At 44.6% G+C, this 25,816-nt stretch overlaps 1 protein-coding gene across 1 annotated transcript in view; it reads right to left on the reverse strand.

The window, feature by feature from the left end:
• grin3bb (glutamate receptor, ionotropic, N-methyl-D-aspartate 3Bb) overlaps nucleotides 1–25,816 on the reverse strand; it is a gene marked incomplete at both ends in the record, with an annotated part of 146,068 nt that overhangs the window by 73,252 nt on the left and 47,000 nt on the right. Inside the window, 3 exons of the mRNA XM_080527278.1 lie at nucleotides 1,748–1,893; nucleotides 9,828–10,920; nucleotides 18,538–19,166. Of these exons, the coding sequence (XP_080383404.1) occupies nucleotides 1,748–1,893; nucleotides 9,828–10,920; nucleotides 18,538–19,166 (1,868 nt within the window). The remainder of the gene's footprint in view (nucleotides 1–1,747; nucleotides 1,894–9,827; nucleotides 10,921–18,537; nucleotides 19,167–25,816) is intronic.

Consider the following 25,816-nt stretch of genomic DNA (forward strand, 5'->3'; position numbering starts at 1 on the left):
TTAAGGGCTTTTTCCTAAATAAACAGTCAAATAGGTTTTTTACACCCTTAACTGATAAAGTGTGTGTTGTTAAAATATATTAACTATAGCTAAATAATAGTTGTGTGATGCGTGTGATGAGATGTTTAGTGGAGGCTGCATTAACTATAGCTGAATAATAGTGTGTGATACTTGTGATGAGATGTTTAATGGAGGTTGTATTAATTATAGCCACGGAATTGTTGTATGGTGCGTAGTAACTGTTAGCTTGTGTTGTAATGTGTGACTTCTGATGGAAGTCACAAAGGGGGGATGTTATGTAGATTTGTGAGCTTTGAAATGTGGACATGTTTATAGAAATTAAGGTCTTTGGGCTTCCTAAAGCTGTGGTTCAAGAATGTTGTGGGGAGCAGGGCCTGGTAATAAAGTGTTTATGATAGGGCCTTAGTAAACAGAATAGGATGGACGGGAGCAGATGGGGAGAGAGAGGGGCTAGAAGGACAAAGAGAAGGTTGGGAGGGAGGTCAGAGGTCAGGACAGGGTAATTAGGATATTTCTAGCAGGAAGTAGAGATGACCAAGATAGGAGATTTTTAACAGCCTTTCAGCCAGAGAACCAGCAGGTGGCCATGCAGCAGAGAACAGAGGGAGAATCAGTTAAGAGAAGTTAGCAATTTAGGACCATATATGAAAACAGCAGTGTCAGGGGTTTTAAATAGCAGGAACGGGTGGGTCAAGAAAGGGCATTGTAAACAGGATTTCAACAGGTGATAAGGCTGGGAAGGACAGATGGAATAGCATTTTAGGGCCAGAGGGGAGGTAGGCACTTACAGCCAATTGTCTTAGACCAATATATGTAAATTAGAAATGTGGGAAGTTACTTGTTACTTGTGGATAAAAGGGAGGTGGGGAAAGAAGAGGGAGTTCCTTTTGCAAACGGATCTCGGCTGTACGATATTGTGCTTTACAATAAATGCAGTCTGACTTGAACAATCAACAACTCTGGTTTCTATGATAATTTACTAGTCAGTAATTGAGTAAAGATAAATAAGATATTGAAGGAATTGCCCACGACATTACTTTGTTTACATAAAGGGCTGTGAGAACGTAAATCAGAGAAATAATTTATGCAACAATGTTGCAAACTCATCCACTTGCTCCGGGTCCTGATTCGGACTTCCATGTGAGAACATGACCTAAGTCGAATGTAGTTGCTAACATAGTGCTCGTATTTTATTTGACTAGTTCCTGGAATCATAATGAATTTATCCTATAGTAATGTGCATATGTACACGCTATGGTAGCCTTGTACAATCATTGATGCCTATACTATTTGTTTAATGTCTAATCTGTTTTGAAATAAATATTCATACTTTTTTAATGTTCATTCTTATTGTGTTATGTTAATGTTCATTAGTATGTGCCTAATGTATTGCTAGATATGCATGTTAATTAAAACATATATATGTGTGAGCCTCATGGAGGTGTGTTATCACCCCAACTGCCAATGTTAAGACTACTTTCATTTTCAGAAATAAAACATCCAATTACAACATTTAAAATACTATTCATTTCAACAATCATGTGACTGAGCAACAATCATCAAATGCTACACTGCTATAGTTAGAGCTACAGTGTTATTATTATTATGATGATGTCTAAAAAACCTACTGTTTCACAACTGCAACACAACAAATAATATAATAATATATAATAATAATAATAATAATAATAATAATAAATGCCCATGGGCTGCTCTAATCCCTTACTTGAGGGTTGAGACCCCGTCTGGCGTGGTGGGCTCATTGAAATCCCTCATGTACTCGTGCATTTCAGGAAAACTCTTCTTCATGTAATCCTCTGCACTGCTCTCTTTCACCGTACCGAACCTGAAACCATGGGAAGGGTGGTGGAGCTGGATCCAGAGGGAAGGGGAGAAGGAGAGGGAAGGATAGAGGGAGCAAAGGAGAGTGGCGGGGAAGGGATAATGGGGGTATGTCAATAATGTGTGATTGCAGCTGAGCAACCAGTCATGTATGTATGTATTTCATACGCAAAAAAAAGGTTGAAACTGGCTTCTAACGGCTGGTCTACCCTTCTATTTTCACTGGGATAATGTGCAACACAGCATATAGCATATAGGTGCATAGGTTTATATTTATAATTGTACCGGTATATGTATTAAGACATATTAAACACAAATAGTATTGCTAAAAGTCTTACTGTAGCCTACCCTACAATTTTTCACACAGGTTGACTCTGTGACAAAAGGCCGGCTTTACATCGCAGGTTGTAATGCCTAGTTCCGATTTGGTGCCTTTTTTTTAAACGCCTGCTTACACCTACTTTTTCAAATGACCCATATCTGATACCTGTGCTTACACTGGTAACATTTATAACGACCAGCATGTGTACATCGAAAAACGAAAGTAAACAGACAGCCGGGACTTGCAATGGACGCAAACGAGACATAAATTATAATCCCTTTTATATATATTATAATAGTGAAAATACCACCGCTCATCCATGATCAGACTTTGCTGAGGTGCTGGAACTGAAGTATCAATAGAGTGCAAAATAACAGCATCCGCACACTCAAACACTGTGCAAAAAAACATAGTTTATTGCGAGCTTTCGGTCATAGACCTTCTTCAGGCATATACATTATAATATAAAGCCATTGCTTTCCGAAGTATGTTTAGAGGTCTGCAAAATATTGCGCACATTTTAAGGCGGAGAAGAAAGAGCACTTCACTGTTGAAGTGAGTGAAACTCACGTCAAACATCATCAAAATGCGAAGACCGTCGTATTTTCAATGACGTGCAAATCAGAATTGAGCGTTATATGCGACCTGCCTGCTTAGACCTCACACATATCAGATTCGTATCTGATTGAGGCCGGCATGATATTGAGGCCTGAATCGGATCTGAGAATTGTAATATTCTTAATAAGGATGCACGGACACAGACTCAAGGTAAGTGTGACTTTACTTGTAAACTTCAAGGTACGGAATCCCGTAAAGGACATACAGTGCGCATGACATAGAATAGGTAGATTAGTCTGCTATTACACTCATCTACTACACTCCTCCCCTTAGCTAATAACCTCTTATCCATGAACTAATTAAATGACCTAAGAACATGTCAACTCTAACATCCTGCTAAACCTAATTAACGTCCTACTTCTGCCAGAACGGCACAGTCTCTGCCTATTGCATGGGCTGCACCCAACTAAAGGTCAAGTCTCTCAGGAGGGTTTCGTTGGCGCACAGGATTACGTCTTGCTATCTGGCCTTCAGGCGGAGGGCCAAGTTGCGCTGGTAACTCAGGCTCCTCTTGTCCACATCTCCAGTCTAGGGCGAAGTTCCCTGGGTCGTTGTTGATATCCTTGTCTGCATCGGCAGGAACGTTAGACCTCAGCAGATGATCCACGTGCACGCTGACTTGGCGATGACCCACCTGTACGGTGTAGGTTAGAGGGCCTTTACGGTGTAGGATAACACCTGAGTTCCACAGGCGCTTGGGATGGCGGAAATCACAGACCTTCACCCTCTCCTTCTCACTGAAGTGTCTGACAGGCCTTGAGTGCTTGTCATGGGCCTTCTTCTGCTGTAGTTGATGCTTAACTACAGTGTTTGACAGGTCTGGCTTCAGTAGTGTCAGGCGGGTGCGGGGTTGGCGTTTGAGGAACAGTTCGGCTGGTGTGGGGGGTTCACTGTGTGGGGGGTATTTCGGTAGCTGAACAAGGAGCGGGAAAGCCTCTGGTGAGTGGGCACAGCCTGAACCTCCTGCTTAGTCCAAGCCTTCTTGAAGATTTGCACAGCTCTTTCAGCTGCTCCATTTGAGGCTGGATGATACGGCGGTGATAATGTGTGTCTCGTCCCGTTGTTTCTCAGGAAAGTCTCAAACTGCGCTGAAGTGAAGGGAGGACCGTTGTCTGAGACCAGCTCTTTAGGAAGGCCATAAGCCGCAAACAGGTGTCTCAGTAGGTCGATGGTCTTCTCAGCTGTCATCAGCTGAGTAGGGAACACCTCCATCCACTTTGAGTGAACGTCCGTGACCACCAGGAAGTGCTGTTTGTTTATTTCAGCGTAATCCACATGAATACGCTCCCATGGTGCAGTAGCCCAGGACCACGGATAGAGGGGCGCAGCAGCAGGCCTGTTTCGGACTGCTTCACAGGGAGAACACTGACTGACACACTGCTGTATATCCTGGTCGAGCCCAGGCCACCACAGATAACTCCTGGCAAGAGCTTTCATCCGAGTGGTCCCTGGATGACCCTCATGTAGATCTGAGAGCAATCTCTTCCTGAACTTGGGTGGCACCACTACTCTAGATCCCCAGAGTAAACATCCTTGATCAGTAGAGAGTTGGTCTCTCTTATCTGTGTAGGGACGAAGGTAAGGGTCACTCACATACGCTGGCCAGCCTGCCAGTGTCAAGTCCATCACCTTTGATAGGACCGGGTCTCGTCTGGTTTCCTCTGCTATGTCTGACGCAGATAGTGGCAACTCTTCGATGAGTGAGATCTGGAAAACAGCTGCATCATCTTGACCACCTGAGTCACTGTTGCATGGTAACCTTGATAAAGCATCTGCATTGGCATGGTCACCTGATTTTCTATATTCAATGTTATAGTCGTAGGCTAACAGGATCAGAGCCCACCTTTGCATGCGGAGAGCAGCCAATGTCGGAACAGCTGATTTAGGTCCCAGGAGAGGCTTGTGATCTGTCAGCAACTGGAATTTTCTTCCATACAGATACTTGTGAAATTTCTTCACTCCATAGATTATGCTCAAAGCCTCTTTTTCAATTTGAGCATAATTTTGCTCACTGGGTGTGAGGGTTCGTGAGGCGAAAGCAATTGGATGTTCTTCGCCTGAGGGTAGGACATGTGATATGACGGCCCCAACTCCATACGGAGAAGCATCACACGCCAGTCTCAACTTCTTCTCAGGGTCGTAGTGCACGAGCCACTTGCTCTGTAGTAGGCGCTGTTTGCAGGTCTGAAAAGCCTCTTCACATTGTGAGGACCATGTCCATTTGGTATCAGTCTGCAGTAGTTGGTGAACGGGGTGCCGAATCGTTGACAGGTTTGTTACAAACTTGCCATAGTAGTTAAGGAGACCCAAAAATGATCTTAGCTCAGAGACATTAGTGGGTGCTGGTGCACTGACAATGGCCTCCACTTTGCTGTTTGTTGGGTGCTGACCTTGGCTATCGATCTTGTATCCAAGATACTCCACTGAGTCTTTGAGGAACTCACATTTCGACGGTTTCACTCTCACGCCACATTCTTCCAGTTTGCTCATCACCTTGTCCAGTACAGCCATGTGTTTTTCCAATGTGGGGGCTGTCACTAGAATGTCATCCAGGAAACAAACCACGTTGTCTATGCCATGTAAGATCTGGTCCATTGTTTTCTGGAATATCGCAGGGGCTGTTGAGATTCCATAGGCTAGACGATGGTACTTGTATAGCCCCTTGTGGGTGTTGACGACTAGATACTGTTCCGATTCTGAGTCTAGCATCAGCTGTTGATAAGCAAACGACAGGTCAAGCTTACTGAAAACCTTACCCCCGGCTAGGGTGACGAACAGATCCTCGACGTTTGGCAGTGGGTATTCTTCCTTCTGAATACTCTGGTTTATTGTGACCTTGTAGTCTCCGCATATCCTCACACTGCGGTCTTTCTTGGGAACCACGACAATAGGGGCAGCCCAGTCGCTCCTATCCACTTTTGAGATGATGACATTCTTCTCCAAGCGTTCTAGTTCCTTCTCTACAGCTTCCTTTAAAGCATAGGGAACAGGGCGGGGCTTGTGGAACTTAGGATTGGTTCCCTCTTGAACTCTGACCTTCGCTTGGAAACCCTGCATCTTTCCATAGCCATCCTTGAACAGTCCTTTGTGCTTCTCTAGCAGGGCTGTGAGTGTAGGTGTACTCACTGGCTTGTCATTTTTCACACTGAAGATCTCTGCCCAGTTCAGCTTTATCTGTTTCAGCCAGTTGCGGCCAAGTAAGGCTGTCTTGTCGCCTTTTACTATGAGCAGTGGTAACATCCACTCTCTTCCTTCATACTTGACCGGTACCTGTATCTGGCCTAACACAGGAATCCTGTCCCCCGTGTAAGATGAGAGACGGACGGCAGCTGGTTGGAGAGGGCACTGTTTCAGATGTTCTCTGTAGATATGTTCCGGAACTATGGTAACTGAAGCACCTGTGTCCAACTGCATACTCACTGGTTTTCCAGCTAAATTTTTACATATATTCCCTCTTTGTGTCCTTCAGCGGTGTACATGTTGAATAGTTCAACTGTCTCAATTTCACCTTCCTCCTCTTCCTCTGACACATTGTGAGTTCTTCCTGTGTGTTTTGCACTTTTACACACCCTCTGCACGTGACCTGTCTTCCCACAATTGTGGCATTTCTCATTAATGAACCTACAGTCACTGGGTCGGTGATTATCTCTTCCACACCGATAACAACCTTGCTTTGCTTTGTCCGATGCATACTGCGTTTTGGGTGCACGTCTTGCACTTCTTGAGTCATGTACCTTGTGAACCTTCTGGCGTTCTGAGTGCTCCGACAGCTCCATGGTGTCCTTGTGGGCAAGCTCGAGTCCCAGGGCGACATCACAGGCTTTCTTGAATGTCAGATCCTTTTCTGTCAAAAGCCGTCTGTGATAGGCTTCACCTGTGAGACCACACACAAATTGATCTCGGAGAGCATCATTCAGAAACTGGCCAAACTCACATGAACTAGCTAACCGTTTTAAGGCCAGGATGTAGTCTGCCAGTGCTTCACCTTGGTTCTGGTGGCGCTTATAGAATCTGAAGCGTTCAGCAATTATAATGGGCTTAGGCTTGAAATGGTCTGATAGTGCTTTAGTAAGCTCAGCATAAGACAGTTCCACACATTTCTTTGGCTCTGCGAGACTTTTCAGCAGCCTATATTCAGTTGGGCCCAAAACACTGATAAACACATTTGCTTTCTTCACATTTTCTATTTCATTTGCAGCCAGCCAACTCTCAAAACGTTCCAGATAAGACTCAAAATCCTCCTTTGTTGAATCAAAGTTAGGTACTTTTCCAATAGTAGTCATTTTTTTTCTTTAAATTTTTTTTTTTATATATTGCCTTGTAGAAACGATTTTACCTGAATATTCAGTAGTGTTCACTTTCGCCAACAGAGGGCAGCAGAGCCCATCAAAGCCATGACTTCATCGCTATGCCGCGGCAACGTTGCTTGCTGACTTGTTGCTAGCCGCACTCACTTCTTGACAAAAACGGCGCAGGTTCCTTATTTCTTCTAGTTCACTTGGTCAGTTTTCAAGTTCAAGTTTTTTTCTTTTCAATAATTTTAATGTTTTTACGATATCATCAACTCGTCGCCACTGTAATATTCTTAATAAGAATGCACGGACACAGACTCAAGGTAAGTGTGACTTTACTTGTAAACTTCAAGGTACGGAATCCCGTAAAGGACATACAGTGCGCATGACATAGAATAGGTAGATTAGTCTGCTATTACACTCATCTACTACAAGAATATCAGATTCAATGTGCTTTTTTACTGCTTACACCTACATGTTACATATCCGATCTGTGCCACATGAGAAAAAAACGCAAAAAAAAAAATCGGAATTGTGTCACTTCGACCTGCGGTGTAAAGCCGGCCATATACTATCTAGTCATGCTTTTTAGAATATACACAAAATAACAAATATAAGATTGAAAACATAGATAGGTGGATAGGTTTGTGTACTGTTGCCTTTGTCACAGAGTCAACCTGTGAAAAAATTGTTTGAAGCAGCCTGCAGCAAGTGTCTCTTTGTGTCCCTTTCTGGTAGACTGCTATGTATTGTGTCAAATGGGAGACAGTGGAGGAAATAAGTATTGAACACATCAACATGTTGTTTGTTATGTGTAATAAAGTGGAATGAAACAGGAAAAAAGTATTGAACACACTAACTGAAATTAATTCATTTAGAAAAACCAGTACACCACAGCAAGGAAAGGCAAGGAACCAGCTGAAAACCACAACTAATTAGGAGGCAACTCTACCTCCAATCTGTGCTAATTAATGTCAGCTGGGTTAGAATATATTGATGGGCTATAAAAGGTTTTTTTTGTTACCAAGGTGCCACACAACAAACATCTAATGATGGGTAAAAGCAGAGAACTGTCTCAAGACCTTCGCAACCAGATTGCTGCAAAACATGAAAATGGAATTGGCTACAGACATATTTCAGAACTTCTGAATCTTCCAGTAAGCACCATTTGGGGCATTATCCATAAGTGGAAGCAACATCACTCCACCATCAACCGGCCACGCACAGGAGCTCCTCGCAAGACTTCTGATCAGGGAGTCAGAAGGATACTTAGAAAAGTAGCCAAAGAGCCAAGGACCACTAGGAAAGAGCTCCAGAAAGACTTGGAGGCAGCAGGTACAACTGTGGCAGAAAGAACTGTAGGCAATGCACTCCACTGCCATGGCCTCTGTGCACGCTCAGCCCGCAAGACTCCACTACTGAAAGAAAGACATGTTGAAGCTCGTTTAAGGTTTGCCAAACAACATTTGGACAAGTCAGTGAACTACTGGGAGTATGTACACCGGTCAGATGAGACCAAAATTTTACTTTTTGGCTGTCACACAACACACCATGTTTGGGGAGAACACACTGCACATCACATCAGACAACACTATACCAACAGTGAAGTTTGGAGGTGGAAGTATCATGGTGTGGGGCTGTTTCTCCTCTTGTGGTACTGGCAGACTTCATATCATTGAAGGAACAATGAATGGAGCCATGTACAGAGAGATTCTTGAGATGAACCTGCTGCCATCCACCAGGATGCTGAGGATGAGACATGGGTGGACCTTCCAGCAGGACAACGATCCAAAGCATACAGCAAAGGAAACTCGCAATTGGTTTCAGAGAAAGAAAATCTACTTGTTGGAATGGCCCAGTCAATCACCTGACTTAAACCCAATTGAACATTTGTGGAAGCATCTGAAGATCCAGATTCACAAGAGGGCCCTCCGCAATCTTCAAGATTGAAAGACAATCTGTGTAGAGGAATAGGCCAAATCACACCTGAATACTGCAGGCTATTAGTTACTTCATACAGCAATCGCCTAGAAGCTGTCATTACAAACAAAGGCTTCTCCACTAAGTATTGAATTAATTTCAGTTAGTGTGTTCAATACTTTTTTCCTGTTTCATTCCACTTTATTACACATAACTTTATTTACATATGGACTTAAATGTTCAGCTTTTTTGTCTGGATTGTTTGAGTTAATACCAAAGTTTAGTGCAAGTTTCACTTGAATGGGCTCATTGGAAATACATTTACTGGACAACATGTGTTAAATATTTATTTCCCCCACTGTATATATAATATACATAATATTTGTTGGAAATAATTCTCTCCCTGGACCATTAAAGTTAAGGCGTGAAAATGGTTGGTGGAAGGTAAAAAAATAAAAAATAAAATAATGGTTATTATTTTTATGTAGGCCATGTAGCCTAATGGCAATCGGTTGTCTTGGGTCACAATCAGTGGAATAGTCAACTAAAACTAAAATAAATGTTCATTCTTCATCAATAGAAGGTCATGTTTATTCCAGTTTACAAAAATAACGTGTTTCACTTGTTTCTAAATGCTGCCATTTTCCACATTCTGGATTGAAACCTCTGTGATTGGTTTGCAGTCATCCTAACTGCTGTGGGTTGACGGACCATGTCCAATCTACTCATTCTATTCTATCTGAGTGGTAGTGAAAAGCAGTAGTATGGAGTCTTTAAGTAGCTTGGTGCAAATTTATCATATTCCCTCTCACCTTGGCATCGTGGATCCCTGACAGCTCCTCAAAGGTCTTCTCCCCGACCATGACGGCAGCCAGGTTGGCAGTGTAGCTGGACAGCACCAGCAGGCAGAAGATGGCCCACAGATTCATCAAGAACCTCCCAGTCCAGCACTTGGGCGTCTTGGACGAGACAGTGCGCCCGAACAGAATGGCATAGCACAGGTTGAGTGCCGAAGAGTAAGAGAAGATCTTGACGCGGTTGCGGCCATGCGGCGTCATGCCGAAGGGGCTCTTCCACTCGTATAGTGTAATGAAGAGAGCGGTGATGTGCAGCGCCACAAAGATGCCCACCCACATGGACCAGTGAAGGGGCCACATGAAGGCACCGATGGGTGCCACTGTGTCCTTGCTGCGCACTAAGATACCCAGACTAGTGGAGAAGAAGGGCGAGGTGAAGTCAATTACCCGACTTCGCACCGAGTTGATGCTGAAAGAAGTGACAGCCATGTCACCTACTCCATTGAGGAGGTCCCCTACCAGCCCCGTCCAGCGCCCTCCCTTCCATGCACCGTATTTCCCATCCCCGACAATGTAGAGGTCAAACTCAAACCTCAGGTCCTCGGCCAGCTTCTCCAGAAGGTCGATGCAGTATCCGTAACAACACTTGCTGTAATCCGCTGGTAGGAAGCTGCTGTTGCCCAGCGCCAGCTCGTAGAAGTAGAGTTCTAGAGTGTCTGAGCTGTTGGTGCCGGCATCCAGGCAGTACTGGCCGGCGGGGCAGTTGCCATCCTCATCCACCTCCCGTGTAAACACAAAGGGGTGCTCCACCAGGGTGACCACCCGCACCCGACTGCCTGCCACCGGCTTACCCGCCCGCCACCTGCTTCCCTCCCGACCGCCCTGCCCCTGGTCTCGCTGGTGCTGACCAGAGCCCTGCCACAGGCCCTGGTCCTCTAACTCCAGATGTCCGCCATCCCAGCTGCCCACCGTCACCCAGATGGGCTGGCCTACCACGTCCCGCCGCAGGCTCCAGATGTGGAAGCGTTGGGAGGTGACGATACGGGAGATGTTCTGCTGCACCCTCACAGGCCCCGTCAGCCCCAAGAAGGATGTGTTGGACAGGAACCTACGGGCCAGTTTAGATTTGATTAGATCACACTAGTTTGAATTTTATTATCACTGAGGACTTTCACCACCAAGGAGGTGCTCGATGCTCTGCTAAATATAGATGAAGATATAGGTAGATATAGACCAAAACTCCACAGGGATCATGATGTTTTAAAACAGGCATCACCCCTCGTGGCTGAGCCCTTGGCTCACATCTTTTTTTTCTGTTATTTTTTCTGAGTGGGGCAGTCCAACTCATATTTTTTCATTTCATTGACAGACACAGTAGATATTTAGACAGGAAGGATGGGTGAGAGAAAGAGGAGGGATGACATGCAGGATATGTCCCCGGCCGGAATCGAACCGGGGACCCTGCGGTTACATGGTCAACGCTTAACCCGCTACACCACCTAAGCGCCCCGGCTCGCATATTTACCCTTGGACTCCCAAAGGTATGGGCAGGTGCTCCCACTTCATAAAGGAGGTGACCCGAGTGATTTAAATAATTATAGTCCAATTTCAAAGCTCTCATGTTTATCTAAAACCCTAGAAATGCTAGCAAATGTCCAACTTCATACCTTTCAGAAGTTAGAATTGTGTCTTGAATAATTGCCAATCTGTACAGCTGGTCAGAGCACCATTTCTGCTGCATCTCTAGTGATAAATGTCATTGTTAATACTATTGATATGAGGAAGCACTGTACAGCCATCTTTATCGCATTTATAGCATTTGACACTGTGGATCGCTTAATTGGTCCCAGAACCACTTAAGTCACTGGGGGAGACAGCTAACAGGCCAGAGATGAGTGCCACCACCTCACCTCCGGGTGAGCTGCAGCAGGTAAGGGGGCCCTGGATAGACAATCAGCTGTCACACTTTCAGATTTGATTTGATTCATTAGGATCCACAACATCTTCCTGGGGTCCACACAAAACATATACAATAAATCATCACAAAACATAACAAAGAAGAAAAAAATCAACATACAGTACAGGCCAAAAGTTTGGACACACCTTCTCATTCAATGCGTTTCCTTTATTTTTATGACTATTTACATTGTAGATTCTCACTGAAGGCATCAACACTATGAATGAACACATGTGGAATTATGTAGTTAACAAAAAAGTGTGAAATAACTGAAAACATATATATATATATATATTCTAGTTTCTTCAAAGTAGCCACCCTTTGCTCTGATTACTGCTTTGCACACTCTTGACATTCTCTTGATGAGCTTCAAGAGGTAGTCACCTGAAATGGTTTTCCAACAGTCTTGAAGGAGTTCCCAGGGATGCTTAGCACTTGTTGGCCCTTTTGCCTTCACTCTGCGGTCCAGGTCATCCCAAACCATCTCGATTGGGTTCAGGTCCGGTGACTGTGGAGGCCAGGTCATCTGGCGCAGCACTCCATCACTCTCCTTCTTGGTCAAATAGCCCTTACACAGCCTGGATGTGTGTTTGGGGTCATTGTCCTGTTGAAAAATAAATGATGGTCCAACTAAACGCAAACCGGATGGGATGGCATGTCGCTGCAGGATGCTGTGGTAGCCATGCTGGTTCAGTATACCTTCAATTTTGAATAAATCCCCAACAGTGTCACCAGCAAAGCACCCCCACACCATCACACCTCCTCCTCCATGCTTCAGGGTGGGAACCAGGCATGTAGAATCCATCTGTTCACCTTTTCTGCGTCGCACAAAGACACGGCGGTTGGAACCAAAGATCTCAAATTTGGACTCATCAGACCAAAGCACAGATTTCCACTGGTCTAATGTCCATTCCTTGTGTTTCTTGGCCCAAACAAATCTCTTCTGCTTGTTGCCTCTCCTTAGCAGTGGTTTCGTAGCAGCTATTTGACCATGAAGGCCTGATTCGCGCAGTCTCCTCTTAACAGTTGTTCTAGAGATGTGTCTGCTGCTAGAACTCTGTGTGGCATTCATCTGGTCTCTAATTTGAGCTGCTGTTAACCTGCGATTTCTGAGGCTGGTGACTCGGATGAACTTATCCTCAGCAGCAGAGGTGACTCTTGGTCTTCCTTTCCTGGGGCGGTCCTCAAGTGAGCCAGTTTCGTTGTAGCGCTTGATGGTTTTTGCGACTGCACTTGGGGACACATTCAACGTTTTTGCAATTTTCCGGACTGACTGACCTTCATTTCTTAAAGTAATGATGGCCACTCGTTTCTCTTTACTTAGCTGATTGGTTCTTGCCATAATATGAATTCTAACAGTTGTCCAATAGGGCTGTCAGCTGTGTATCAACCTGACTTCTGCACAACACAACTGATGGTCCCAACCCCATTAATAAGGCAAGAAATTCCACTAATGAACCCTGACAAGGCACACTTGTGAAGTGAAAACCATTTCAGGTGACTACCTCATGAAGCTCATTGAGAGAACACCAAAGGTTTGCAGCGCTATCAAAAAAGCAAAGGGTGGCTACTTTGCGGAATCTAAAATATAAGTATTTAGAGTTATTTCACACTTTTTTGTTAAGTACATAATTCCATATGTGTTCATTCATAGTTTTGATGCCTTCAGTGAGAATCTACAATGTAAATAGTCATGAAAATAAAGGAAACGCATTGAATGAGAAGGTGTGTCCAAACTTTTGGCCTGTACTGTACATAATAACAAAAATACAAAATAAATAAAAAGCAGCAATGCTCACAGCCTTAGTTTTTAGTGAGTATCACAAAAATACATAACAAAGAAGAACCATCCACACACAAAACAATAAACAACAGAAATTAAAATTAAATACACATCTAAGATCTACGTAATTCGTAGGATGTGTTGCTTCACTTGTTTAAAAAAAATAATCATTTCATTTCATTCTGGGTTTTACAGATATGACCTGGTAGGGTGTTCCATTCAACCATAGCTCTACAGCACTGCACGTTGTTTCGAATTTGTTTTAGTTTTTGGAATTGTGTAGTTACCACTGTTGGCATGTTTGGTGGGGTGTGTGTGTGCATCCGAGCTGAGTGTAAGTTGCCTATACAAACAGACAGGTGTTTTCAGAACATTAATATGGTTTACAAACGAAAGATGTGATGCTTTTAACCTCTCATCAACTCTTCACCAGAAGAGTCGGTCATGCATGTGTTTAGATTTGCTCTCATTGTGCACTGCAGGGCAAGCCGAGCTGCTCTGTTTTGTAGTGCCTAACCAGACCACCGGGCAGCAATCTAATTGTGATAATACAGAGTAGGTCAGATGTGGTGTTAAAAAAGACAAACATCTCTTAACTGCAGATACGTTTCTTTCCATCTTTTGCACAAGTGAATTTATGTGTCTTAACCATTTTAGTATACAGTCTAAAGTTACACCAAGAAGCTTTGTTTCCTGTACTTGCTCAACAGCAATATTGTTCATTACCAGATTCAGCTGTGTTTTATAGTTTAATGAGTGTTTTGTTCCAAATACAATGCTCTTAGATATGTTCAGGACAAGTTTGTTTTCATTGATCCAGTTAAATACTATCTGCAACTCTATGTTGAGGGCTGAGGTGATTTCCTTAACTGTTGGTGCAGACATTAGAGTGAATCATCTGCATACACAGGCTTGCATTTGAGAGGCTTCCGTTAAAGAGAACCTTCTGTGTTCTATAATCAGAATCAGAATCAGAATTGCTACAGAATGTACTGTTACATAGAATAAGATTATTGGGTTCAGGTTCATTTGACATTGGCATTGCAGCAGAATACAAAATCAATAATAAAATAAGCAGGATATAAAAATAATCAATAATAGCAGCGATAGTGCAAATCAGCAATGATAGATTAAAGTAATAGCAGCAGAATGCAAATCAAAATAATGTAATAAGTAATAGCAGCAGAGTTCAAGTCAACATCCCAACATTATTAATGTAATCAACATTAAGGGAAGTTCAAGTAATAATCAGGTTGTGCTGGTTCAAGTAGGTAGTGTTCAAGTAATCAGGTAGTCATAATATATATTGTTAATGCAATGGGGGTGGTATGAGGGGGACAGTTTTTTCCCTTATGCCAGTGCATTTCCCTAGGAGCCTGATTGCGTGTGGGACATAGCTGGTCGACATCCTCTGCGTTTTAGCCCCAAGAATATGATACTGTTTGCCCGATGGCAGTAGTTCGAACAATTTCCGATTTGGATGGCTGTGGTCCTTGATAATCCTGAGGGCCTTTCTGACACACCAGTCACTGTAGATGTCCTGGATGGAGGGTAGCACACAACCGCTGATCTTCTCGGCTGTCCACACTACCCTTTGCAGCACTTTGCAGTTTAGGGTAGTGCAGTTCCCGTACCAGGCAATGATACAGCCTGTCAGGATGCTCTCGGTTGTGCCTATGAAAGCCTAAGCTGAACTTTTTCTGTCAACGCCGCCTGAGATGGAAGAGGCGGCGTTGTGCTTTTTTCACCACTTGGATGGTGTGTACATCCCAGGTGAGGTCGTTGGTGATGTGAACCCCCAGGAACTAGATGCTGTTTACCCACTCTACAGCAGACCCCTTGATGGCGATGGAGTCTTGTGCCTGCCTCTTCTTCCTGAAGTCCACCACCAGCTCTTTGGTGTTGTCGGTGTTGAGAGCAAGGTTATTGGCTTTACTGAGCCAGACGGTCGACCTCACTTCTTTCATTCGTTGTCCTGTTGCGTCTGCCGTAGCTGCTTTTCCGGGTTCAGAGCACCGCTCTGCGACTGCCGCTTCTATTTCCCTGTCCTATCTTTTTGTGTCCTGTCTTTAAGTGTCTATAGTTTCTTGTTTTCAACGTTTACCTTGTTTTGTGTGCTCGCCTTCCCCCAAAAGTCTCCGCTTTTTTTACATTTTATTTTCCACTATTTCTATTTTTACTTTATTTTATTTTTTACCGATCTCCGCTGCTTTCCCCCCCCCGCCACCTCCCGCCTCTCACTGCTTCCACTACCGGACTACAGTATTCACCGCCACCATAACCCCATCACTGGATTACTAACTCCCACTGGATTCACACTTCTCGACACCATCGTTCCTGTCCCCCGGCTCTGTGTGTTGCTGACCGACCCGCTGTGCGCCGCTCTCAGACAACGCTAGCCTGGCCGCGCTGTGCTACTACCCTCGTCCTGGGAGGTAGCCACCACTCCCTCGCCAGTTCGGGGGTTGCCATCTCCGCAGGTGAGTGTCAGTCCTTCCCAACCTTCACTCACTACTGCAGGATTTGGTCGCTGGCATGGCACGGCTAGGCTGGCCGGCCACGCGGATTCGGTCCCAAGCCAGCAATACCAATGACAACAACAACACCACGCTGCCACTCTGGTTCACTGCCATGTTTATACAACTCACTGCCCACCAACTACTAGTCACTCCCAACCTATCCACTGAACTACTCCCATCTGTACTCTGGTTTCATCTCCAACTTGGACTCACCCTCCTGCTGCTCCTATCGTTCTGCCCTGGACTCCCGCTCATCTCACTTACCCCCCACCTCCCTCTGCCCTTCTCTCGTCTCACCTATACTGCCACTGACCTTCACTCACTGAACAATGACCATCGCCTCACTGCTGCTGCTGCCACTGCCGCCACCAAGGCTGGCATTCTCCGCCGCCGCCGCTACATCCACCGAGGCTCCCGGCAACATCGACACCGGACTCTACACTACACTGAAGGCACAAACATCCCCTCATTCTGGACTAACTCTTGCTCCCCTGTCATCACCACACACAGCACCTACTTCCCTCATCCAAACGCTGGATAAAAGATATGCGCACATATGCCCTCCCGCACGTACTTTAGTCATGTGGCCATCCCAGAAATGTACGAGGAATGTAGGAAGATACTTGAGATGGAGCTGGGAAATGTTGAGTACCCGGTACTATGCAACAACAACCGATCTGTGGTCGAGCAGGACGACCGAGCCATATCTCAGTCCCACTGTGCACTTCATAAATTACGACTTTGAGTTGAAGAGTTGCCTGCAAACGGTATACTTTCCTGCTTTATCTATTTCAATGTTTACAGAAAGGACCTATTATTTTTTTTACTGGACATTTTTATTATCACGTTATTTAACTTGATTGCTCTATGTGCAATATGTAATCATTATTAGCCATAATTGAATAACCTTGTTTGTAGAAAGGTCCTATTTTGGCAGCTGTTTAAAAAAACCATAAATAAATATGTTGTTCCAATTCATATCTTTTAAGTTCTCATCCTTGCATTAGAATTAGAGCAGTTAACAGTTTGATGGTATCATAGGTAATGCTCTCTGAAATTAGCCCATGAGAGAAGGTGATAGACAGATTCATCCAATCACCTGCCAAGTATTTTTGAAAGTACCTGCCCTTTTCCAAACAGTTTCCAATGGACCTTTCCTAGATGGTTGTGTGAAAGAAACCATCTGAGTCAGGTTAGTAATGCTCCATCACATGTTTTAAATCTATTATACAGTGAATCTTAAACTGAAGCTTGACTTTAAAGCAACCCAATGTAAGTTTCATGTAAGTTTAGTTCTTCCACTCGTAGCTCGGGCTGTGGGGCTGCGACGGGAGCCAATTTGTGCTCCTAAGTCCCCTAAAGACGTACAAACAATCTGCACGTTGATACGACCTTACTAGCCGGAGATATGGCCGCACTTTACATAAACTTCCGTTGGGTCACTTACATTTTTTTTGGGTGCAAATTAAATCGGAATATCTGTTTCATGTAAAAAATAACGAATGTGCCTTGTGCATTCATATTCGATTTCAGCATCAATGAGAGTAGAAAGTGAACATTTAGTTATTTATGCAAAACCTGAAAGGTTATTGATGGATTTGACAGGGCTTAACCCTTTATACGTTCACTGACGGACTGCCTTGGCCTCGTTCGTGAAAAGTTTGTGAAACATGGCCGACTCAGCCAGGGTCCAGCCAGATTCGGTGTGGTGTAGTGTAGCAAAACATTTAGACACTCTGTGTTAACCAACATGGCCAGTAGAGACAAGCCATTAGCTTCCTCATAAAATGAAACATTGAACTATTTCAGGTTTCAGTAGCCTTGGTATATACAGGATAATCAATAGTGTGTGGTTATAGCATAATACTCCACACTGTGGAAGTGTAAAATGGCCTGAGGCAAGGGATGTTCACCCCTACTTATTATAACAAATGTTTTAAATATTTTAATTTCAGTAGCCTTGGTGTCAGCAGATAATAAATGGTGTGATGTGCAGTTGAATAATAATAATAATAATAATACATTTATTTTATAAGGCGCCTTTCAAGGCACTCAAGGTCGCCGTACAACAAATTTAAAAAACTGTTACAAAATTCAAATACAATAAAAAATCAGAGGAGAAATATACAGTATATACATAGCTAGCAGCAGAGCAACACAGGAACAGTAAGTCAACGGACATACGCCTGCGTAAACAAGTGAGTTTTGAGGTGAGTTTTGAATGTGGAGATTGAATCAATGTTCCTGATGTCGGGGGGGAGGGAGTTCCAGAGTTGAAGGCTCATTTAACACCTCCACAGCGTGGATTATGTTCCTACATCTACACACCTCATCATTGATTATACCTCAGTGTATTAGGATAAGGGAGTGCATAACAGTATCTTCTGCATGTAAAACTAATACCTTTTAAGGTTTTGTGAAGCTCTATAGACACCACAAAATAAATCATTTTAAAGCCAAACATACCTGGCAAGATACTGCCCGGAGGATGGTACCTCGTGTTTGTTGGGCTTGTCATAGCAGTTGACCATATTCTGGATAAGTGCCAGATCCGGCCGCACCACTATCGCTTCTGCAACGGCCCAGCCAACAAGTTGCAGGGCATCGTGAATATAAAAATCCAGCGGCTTGCGCTCCACCTCGCCGTAAGCCAGCAGCCCTAGGGGAAGACCGATGGAGTGCAGGGCGTCTGGGCTCATTGGATGGCCCATGATCCAGTGCACTGAGGGTAGGGTCAGCCCCAGCTCCTGGGCGCTGCGGAGCACTGTGGCTGCACACTCTGTGTCAGCCCCAAACAGGAGCACAACTGGGGGAGGGGGTTGGTTGTGCCGGAAGTGTTCTAATAGAAAGTCCTTGATCTGGGTATCTTCCTGGGTGAGGTTGAGGAGGGCGCTGAAATGCCAGTGGGTGGTGCCAGCACCACCCCAGCCCACGCGACTCTGGAGGTCGAGCAGCTGCAGCAGGCCCACCTCCTCCCAGCCCTGGCAAAGCACAGCCATGCCTTCCTGCCAGCCACTTCTCTGGAGGACAGTGAAGAGAAACTCTGAGAGGCCTGAAGGGGGGATGCCAGTCATCATCTGCAGGTGGAAGCGGTTCTGAGAGAGATGGGATAGAAAAATAAGAATAGAACCCAATTTATCTCCAGTGCACTGCATAATTATTGGGACAACAAAGCATTTCTTTTTTTCTTTTGACTGTATACTCCAAAAGATTGTATTTAAAATCAAACAGTTACTATGAGGTAAAGTATAGATTTGTCAGCTTGAGTGGATTTATGTACATCAGCATTTACACTTTTTATACATATATAATCCCCCTATTTCATGGTACCAAAAGTATTATGACAATTGACAGGTGCTTTTAGTTAGTCAGGTGTGCTCCGTCACATAATTTGTGCAGGTCTAAGAGAGCTGTCAATGTCTAGTCTTGATTCTAGGCTTTGCGTTTGCTATTAGAGTACAGTGGGGAAAATAAGTATTTCACCCACTGCTGATTTTGTGAGTTTACCCTCTTACAAAGAAATTAACAGTCTATAATTTTAAGAAAGTACTCCTAATCTCAACTTGTTACCTGTATAAAAAAACACCTGTCCACAGAATCAATCAATCAATCAGTTTACATTTTCTGTTTATTTAAGAAGGGACAATGCATATCAATTGACAACAAGTGTAAATACACCCGATTTAGCCAGGAGGCTAATTTTCATCTGTAGTCCCTGGCCAAGATGTAAAAAAAAAAAAGGCATCCTAAAATGACACAAGATAAAATAAACAATAAAACAGCATCATACAGAGCATATGAAAGAAACAGTTAAGAAATACACAGTTAAATTATGTTATGGGTGCAGATTTGGTTTCCCTTAAGCCAGTTTTTCAGAATTATTTTAACAGCCCAAGGGTAGTGGAGGTCCTTACATTAGAGGGCAGAGTGTTCCAGTGCTGCGTGGTTCGGACAGAGAAGGCTGAACGTCCAAAAGTGCTCCTTCTAAATGGAACCACACTGTCCCCTCTAGATAAGGACCTTGTTGTTCTGTCATTGTCCTTTCTGGTCACAAACTGACTCATTGGTGGGGGGGGCAAGGCCGTGAAGGATTTTAAAAACAAGGCAGGCATTGCTATACAGTCTAAGACTGTCCAGGGTGAGTAAGTTATACTTTTGAGTGACAGTGGTGATACCTGAGATGCTTTTTATCTAGGGTCTTTAATGCTTGTTTATAGAGGGGGTCAAGTTGATGAAAAGTGGTTGATCCTGCTTGGGACCAGCTTGTAATACAATATGACAGATGGGAAAAAATCATTGCGTGCATGTAACAAGTTCAATGCACAGAGGGAGCCGGACACCAGGGGAGTTTAAAGTGTGCAGCCAGTTTATTCTCCACCCTCGCAGATACACTTTTCGTATTCAAAATAATAATAATCACTTTTGTGAACGTTTCTCAATAATAATATGCAGAGCCCGAAGCTGGCTCTGTTCGCCGTTTTGCCAACCTTTTCGGTCTCTGCTGCCTGGCTTTACTGGCATTGCTGGTGTTACTGGCATTGCTGGTGTTACTGGCATTGCTGGCGTTACTGGCATTGCTGCCGTTACTGGCATTGCTGGCGTTACTGGCATTGCTGGTGTTACTGGCATTGCTGGTGTTACTGGCATTGCTGGTGTTACTGGCATTGCTGGCATCTCTCTCTCCGCCGTCTCTACCGCTATCCCGGGGAAAGACAAAAACAACAGTTAAAAGCCATCCGATGGGGACCTAATTGACTGAATATGCAGAGCCCGAAGCTGGCTCTGTTCACCGTTTTGCCAACCCTTTCGGTCTCTGCTGCCTGGCGTTACTGGCATTGCTGGTGTTACTGGCATTGCTGGCGTTACTGGCATTGCTGGTGTTACTGGCATTGCTGGCGTTACTGGCATTGCTGGCGTTACTGGCATTGCTGCCGTTACTGGCATTGCTGGTGTTACTGGCATTGCTGGCATCTCTCTCTCCGCCGTCTCTACCTCTCTCCCAGGGAAAGACAAAAACAACAGTTAAAAGCCATCCGATGGGGACCTAATTGACATCAGCCAATGTCAATTAGGCCCCCATCCCCTTCACCAACAGTCCTGCAAGCCCCCTCTGCAGGCCAGAGCCATCCTTGGGGAACACCAGTTTCCACTGTAAGCGCCGCAGATAGAGTATCTACTATACGGACAGCTTGCTTCCTGTTGGATAGATATGAAGCCATCCAGTTGATGGCAGCAATGGATAAATTGAAGGAGGATAATTTAGATAGGAGGACCTTGTGATTGACTGTATCAAAGGCCTACCTTAGGTCTAAAAAGACAGCACCAACTACACCACCTCTGTCCATTTTTGATTTTATGCACTCTAGCAGATAGCAGTTAGCTGTATCCGTTGAATGATTGGACCTAAACCCAAATTGCATAGGGTGCAGAGGATTATGGGCCTGACTCAGATGTGCTGTCAGCTGCTCTGTCACCCATTTCTCTGCCACCTTGGATACAACTGGTAGGATGCTGATAGGCCTGAAATTGCCAACATCTGTTCTGTCACCAGATTTGAATATAGGAGTAACGGCAGCAGACTTCCAAGCATCAGGAAAGATGCTCTGCTTGATGGACAAGTTTATTAAATGAGCAATCGGGCGAGCGAGAGTGTTCAGGAATGCAGTATCTAAGCCATGGACATCCTTTGTTTTTGTGTTCCTCAGAGAGCTGATAATTTTCTCCACTGCTGTATCAGATATTTCTGGGATTGAGAATACATGTTTTGTGTTGTCAATGGGGGCTAGATCGGTGGCTGTGGTTTGCGCCAGCTCAACGCTCAGATTCCAACCTCTCCACCATGGGTAAGACCAAAGAGTTGTCTAAGGACATCAGGGTCAAGATTGTAGACCTGCACAAGACTGGAATGGGCTACAAGACTATTGGCAACCATCTTGGTGAGAAGGAGAATACTATTGGTGCAATTATTCGAAAATGGAAGAAACACGAATTGACCATCAGGTCTGGGGCTCCACGCAAGATCTCACCTCGTGGGGCGACATGTCACTAGGGGAGTCTCGACTCCCCGACACCGCCTACTGGTGACTTGGATATTCATTATTATTGGACTAATTACTAATGCCTGTCACCTGTTGTATGTTTGTATGTGGCTATTTAGGTGTGTCCCTTTTCGCTGTTCCCTTGTCAGTCGATCATTTGTGTTACACGTTAGAACCCTTTGGAAAACCTTTGTGTATTATGTATTGCCGCTTCACGTATCAGGTACCCGTGACGTTTATTGAGCCTTGATTTGTTTTCGTTTATTTATATCTTGTACTTACATTGGAGCCTAATTGCTCAACTTTATTTTCCGTGTGCATTGTTATGATTTCAGTTTTGTAGTTAGTAGTTGCAGACGTTGCTGAGCCCTACTGCTCCACTTAATGTTTTTCCCGTTTGAAGTTGTTATGTTTGAACCTGCGCACCATTTTTCTCAGTAAAGAGAATCTTCATTTTACTTACTCTCCATCTCGTTGATTAATGCTGCATGAACGTCTCCTCAAGGAGATGCATGAAAATCTCCGCCAGCTGTCCCTCACCGTCAAGAGCCTGGTGGACCGCCAATGCAGCACTGGTCGCCGCCGCAGCAGCCAACGCCGCAGCAGCCCTTCCTCCACTACTGGTCCCTACACCTCGTGAGCCTCGCCTTCCAACTCCAGAGAGGTACGACGGACGCCTAGACGGCTGCCGAGAGTTCATCACCCAGTGCACCTTAGTGTTCAGCCTGCAACCGACCTCCTTCCCCAGCGAGCAGTCCCGGGTGGCCTATATCACCACACTGCTAACGGGACGTGCCCTGTCCTGGGCGACGGCAGAGTGGGAGAGGGGGACTGCGATATGTGCCAGTTCCCAGCTCTTCATCGCAGAGCTTCGAAAAGTTTTTGACCACACCCGGGTGCTCTCTACCTACGAGGCAGGCAGGCGACTCGGGGGCGGCGGGTAACTTAATGGACACAGGCTTAGCCCACGAGTGGGGATTAGTTCTCAAGGACCTTTACTTTCCAGTACCGGTTCGCGCCCTGGACGGTCGCCCTCTGGGGACAGGGTTCATTACCCAATGCACACAACCTATTCATCTCCAGGTGGAGCGAGAACAGTGGGAGCTGATCCAGTTTTTTATTATTGAGTCTCCTGACTGTCATATTATAGTACTATGACCTGACTGTCCTCTCGTCCTGGGACACCCCTGGCTGGCGGTGCATAAACACTGTATTAACTGGTCCACGGGGCGAATCATCAGCCCTCCTATGTCCCCAGTCCCTTCCCCAGTCTCGTTCCCAACCCCATCCCCAGCCCTGTATCCAACCCCATCCCAGTCCCTAGCTCCATCCCCTAGAACCCTTTCCACGCTGGTGGCGGGGTCTACAGACATTCCAGCGGCTCCAGCCATGGTGGGCGTTCCCCAGGTCTATTGGGATCTGGGGGAGGTTTTTAGTAGGGCTAGGGAACTACCTCGCCACAGGTCTTACGACTGTGCCATTAACCTCCTGCCCGGCACCACGCCCCCTCGGGGGAGATTGTTCTCCCTCTCCGGACCTGCGACCCTGGCCATGAAGGAGTATATCGATGACGCACTCGCCGTGGGTCACATTCGCCCTTCCACCTCCCCGGCGGGTGCAGGGTTTTTCTTTGTGGCCAAGAAGGACGGGGGGCAGCGGCTGTGCATTGACTATAGGGGGTTAAACAATGTTACCATCAAGAACAGATACCCCCTCCCATTGATGACAACGGCGTTCGAGTCATTGCAGGGGGCCTGATGGGATGCGTTTTTCATTGTGCACTTGTAAACTTGAAATGCTCTATATAAACTCATCGGTAATCATAATCAAGTCGTGTCATCTAAATTGTTGACACTCAGCCAAATACTGGCTCACCCTCTCTGTCTTATCCTCTGCCAGTCTACCTTGCAGCATGTAACTTGACTGGTGACCAGTATAGAACATGAGTCAAGAGGTCATTAAGTATACTTAGGACTGACCAGACTCGGATAACTTGGTTTCCATGACAATCAACTCCTTATGGGATGTGGGCGGAGGTAGAACGAAGACCCCTCAGAATCTGGGGCACCCAGGCAGACTGAACGGAGCCTTGTCAATGGTTATGATTTGTATGATAGACAACTGTTTGCTTGATCATCAACTATCGCCTATAAGAGGCACTGTGAACAACATATTGGGGTGCGTTCTCTCTCTGTGAGTGGGCGTACCTACAGCGCTGTATTGGAATAATAATTGTCTACCTTGAGCAAATCTCTAATTACTTTTGGGTACCAACGATCTCGGCCACCACCCATCATCAGGAAACCATCATATCACTGTGGCGTCTTCGAACAGGGTCAGCTAAATAAGGTAAAAACCATATCTTTGAAGCTGAACAAAAAACATGATGGAAAAGGAGAAAAAAGGGATGGATTTGATGATGGGGGATAATCACTAAGTTGAAAGTTAAAGAGTAATATAAAATAGTTTGAGTATTGCTGTTGATAAAACACATGAAGGTCATTAATTCACATATAGGATAATACGTTAAGGAATAAAGGACAGAGCTGTGGCGACACTCTGGAGGCTTTATAAGATTGAAACGAGGACAGGAGATACCGGACAGACGATGCGTGCTGAGAGAAACCGCATGATCCAGGCCACATTATGGATCAGGGGAATACTAGCTATATTAACAGTTCTGTATATAACGCTCTGTGTGATGACTAATGGAACAGACATTACTGTAACTGATGAATCTGACACTAATCTTGTTCGCATGCGTCGTGACATCCATAGATTTAAACCAATTAGCGCACTAGACTCAGTCACAGGAGTTTGTCAGATTGTTAAACATTGCTGTACATATTCACCACAACGGGATTAAACTTTTAAGATCAGACAATGGGGTCATAGCACAAACTTACAACAGAGGCCAGAAAAGTTGGGGGGAGGATTTAGAGTTTCAATAACACTGTTAAGACCTTTGAATAAGCATCATGATTGTGAACTGATTAATTTCTATTGTGAGTCTATCAGTAATATAGCAACGAGAGAAAAGGACGACAACGCCAAACAGACGACAATGCCAAGCAGACTCCAATACTCAGAAGTCATCCCAGACTCAAGGACTTTATTGCTACCGGAATCCCTCTGATAAAGACAAGACACCACCTAAAGAAAATAATTGACTATATCCCTATTTGTTAAAACATGTATAATTGTGAAACAAACTATGGAAGACATATTTGATCTGACTTGATGATGAAACTGATGATGCCTACTTAATTTTGTAATAAGTGTTTAGACATATTAATAAGAACCTATTTGGATATTTTTCCTTAACATAAAAAGGTTTTGGTCCAAACAAGGTAATCATTAATCAGAGTAGTTTTAACCACAAAATTATCTTTTACTTATTCCTAGAATTGTGGAATGAGAGGTTTGTTCATTTTGTCAGGCCACATGACTAAGGGCTCACATTTGTCTTTGGGGAGAATTATTTAATAGCGATTCCGGGAGAGGAATGTGAGGTCTCAGCCATGTGAAAGATAGAGATAATTAAAGTCACTGTCCATTAGATGGGAGAAAAAAGAGTGAGCTGATAGGATGCGTTTTTCATTGTGCACTTGTAAACTTTAAATGCTCTGTATAAACTCATCGGTAATCATAATCAACTCGTGACATCTAAACTGTTGACACTCCACCAAATACTGGCTCACCCTCTC

Source organism: Nansenia antarctica (assembly GCF_963989245.1).
Source record: "Nansenia antarctica genome assembly, chromosome: 1".
Taxonomy (NCBI): Eukaryota; Metazoa; Chordata; class Actinopteri; order Argentiniformes; family Microstomatidae; genus Nansenia; species Nansenia antarctica.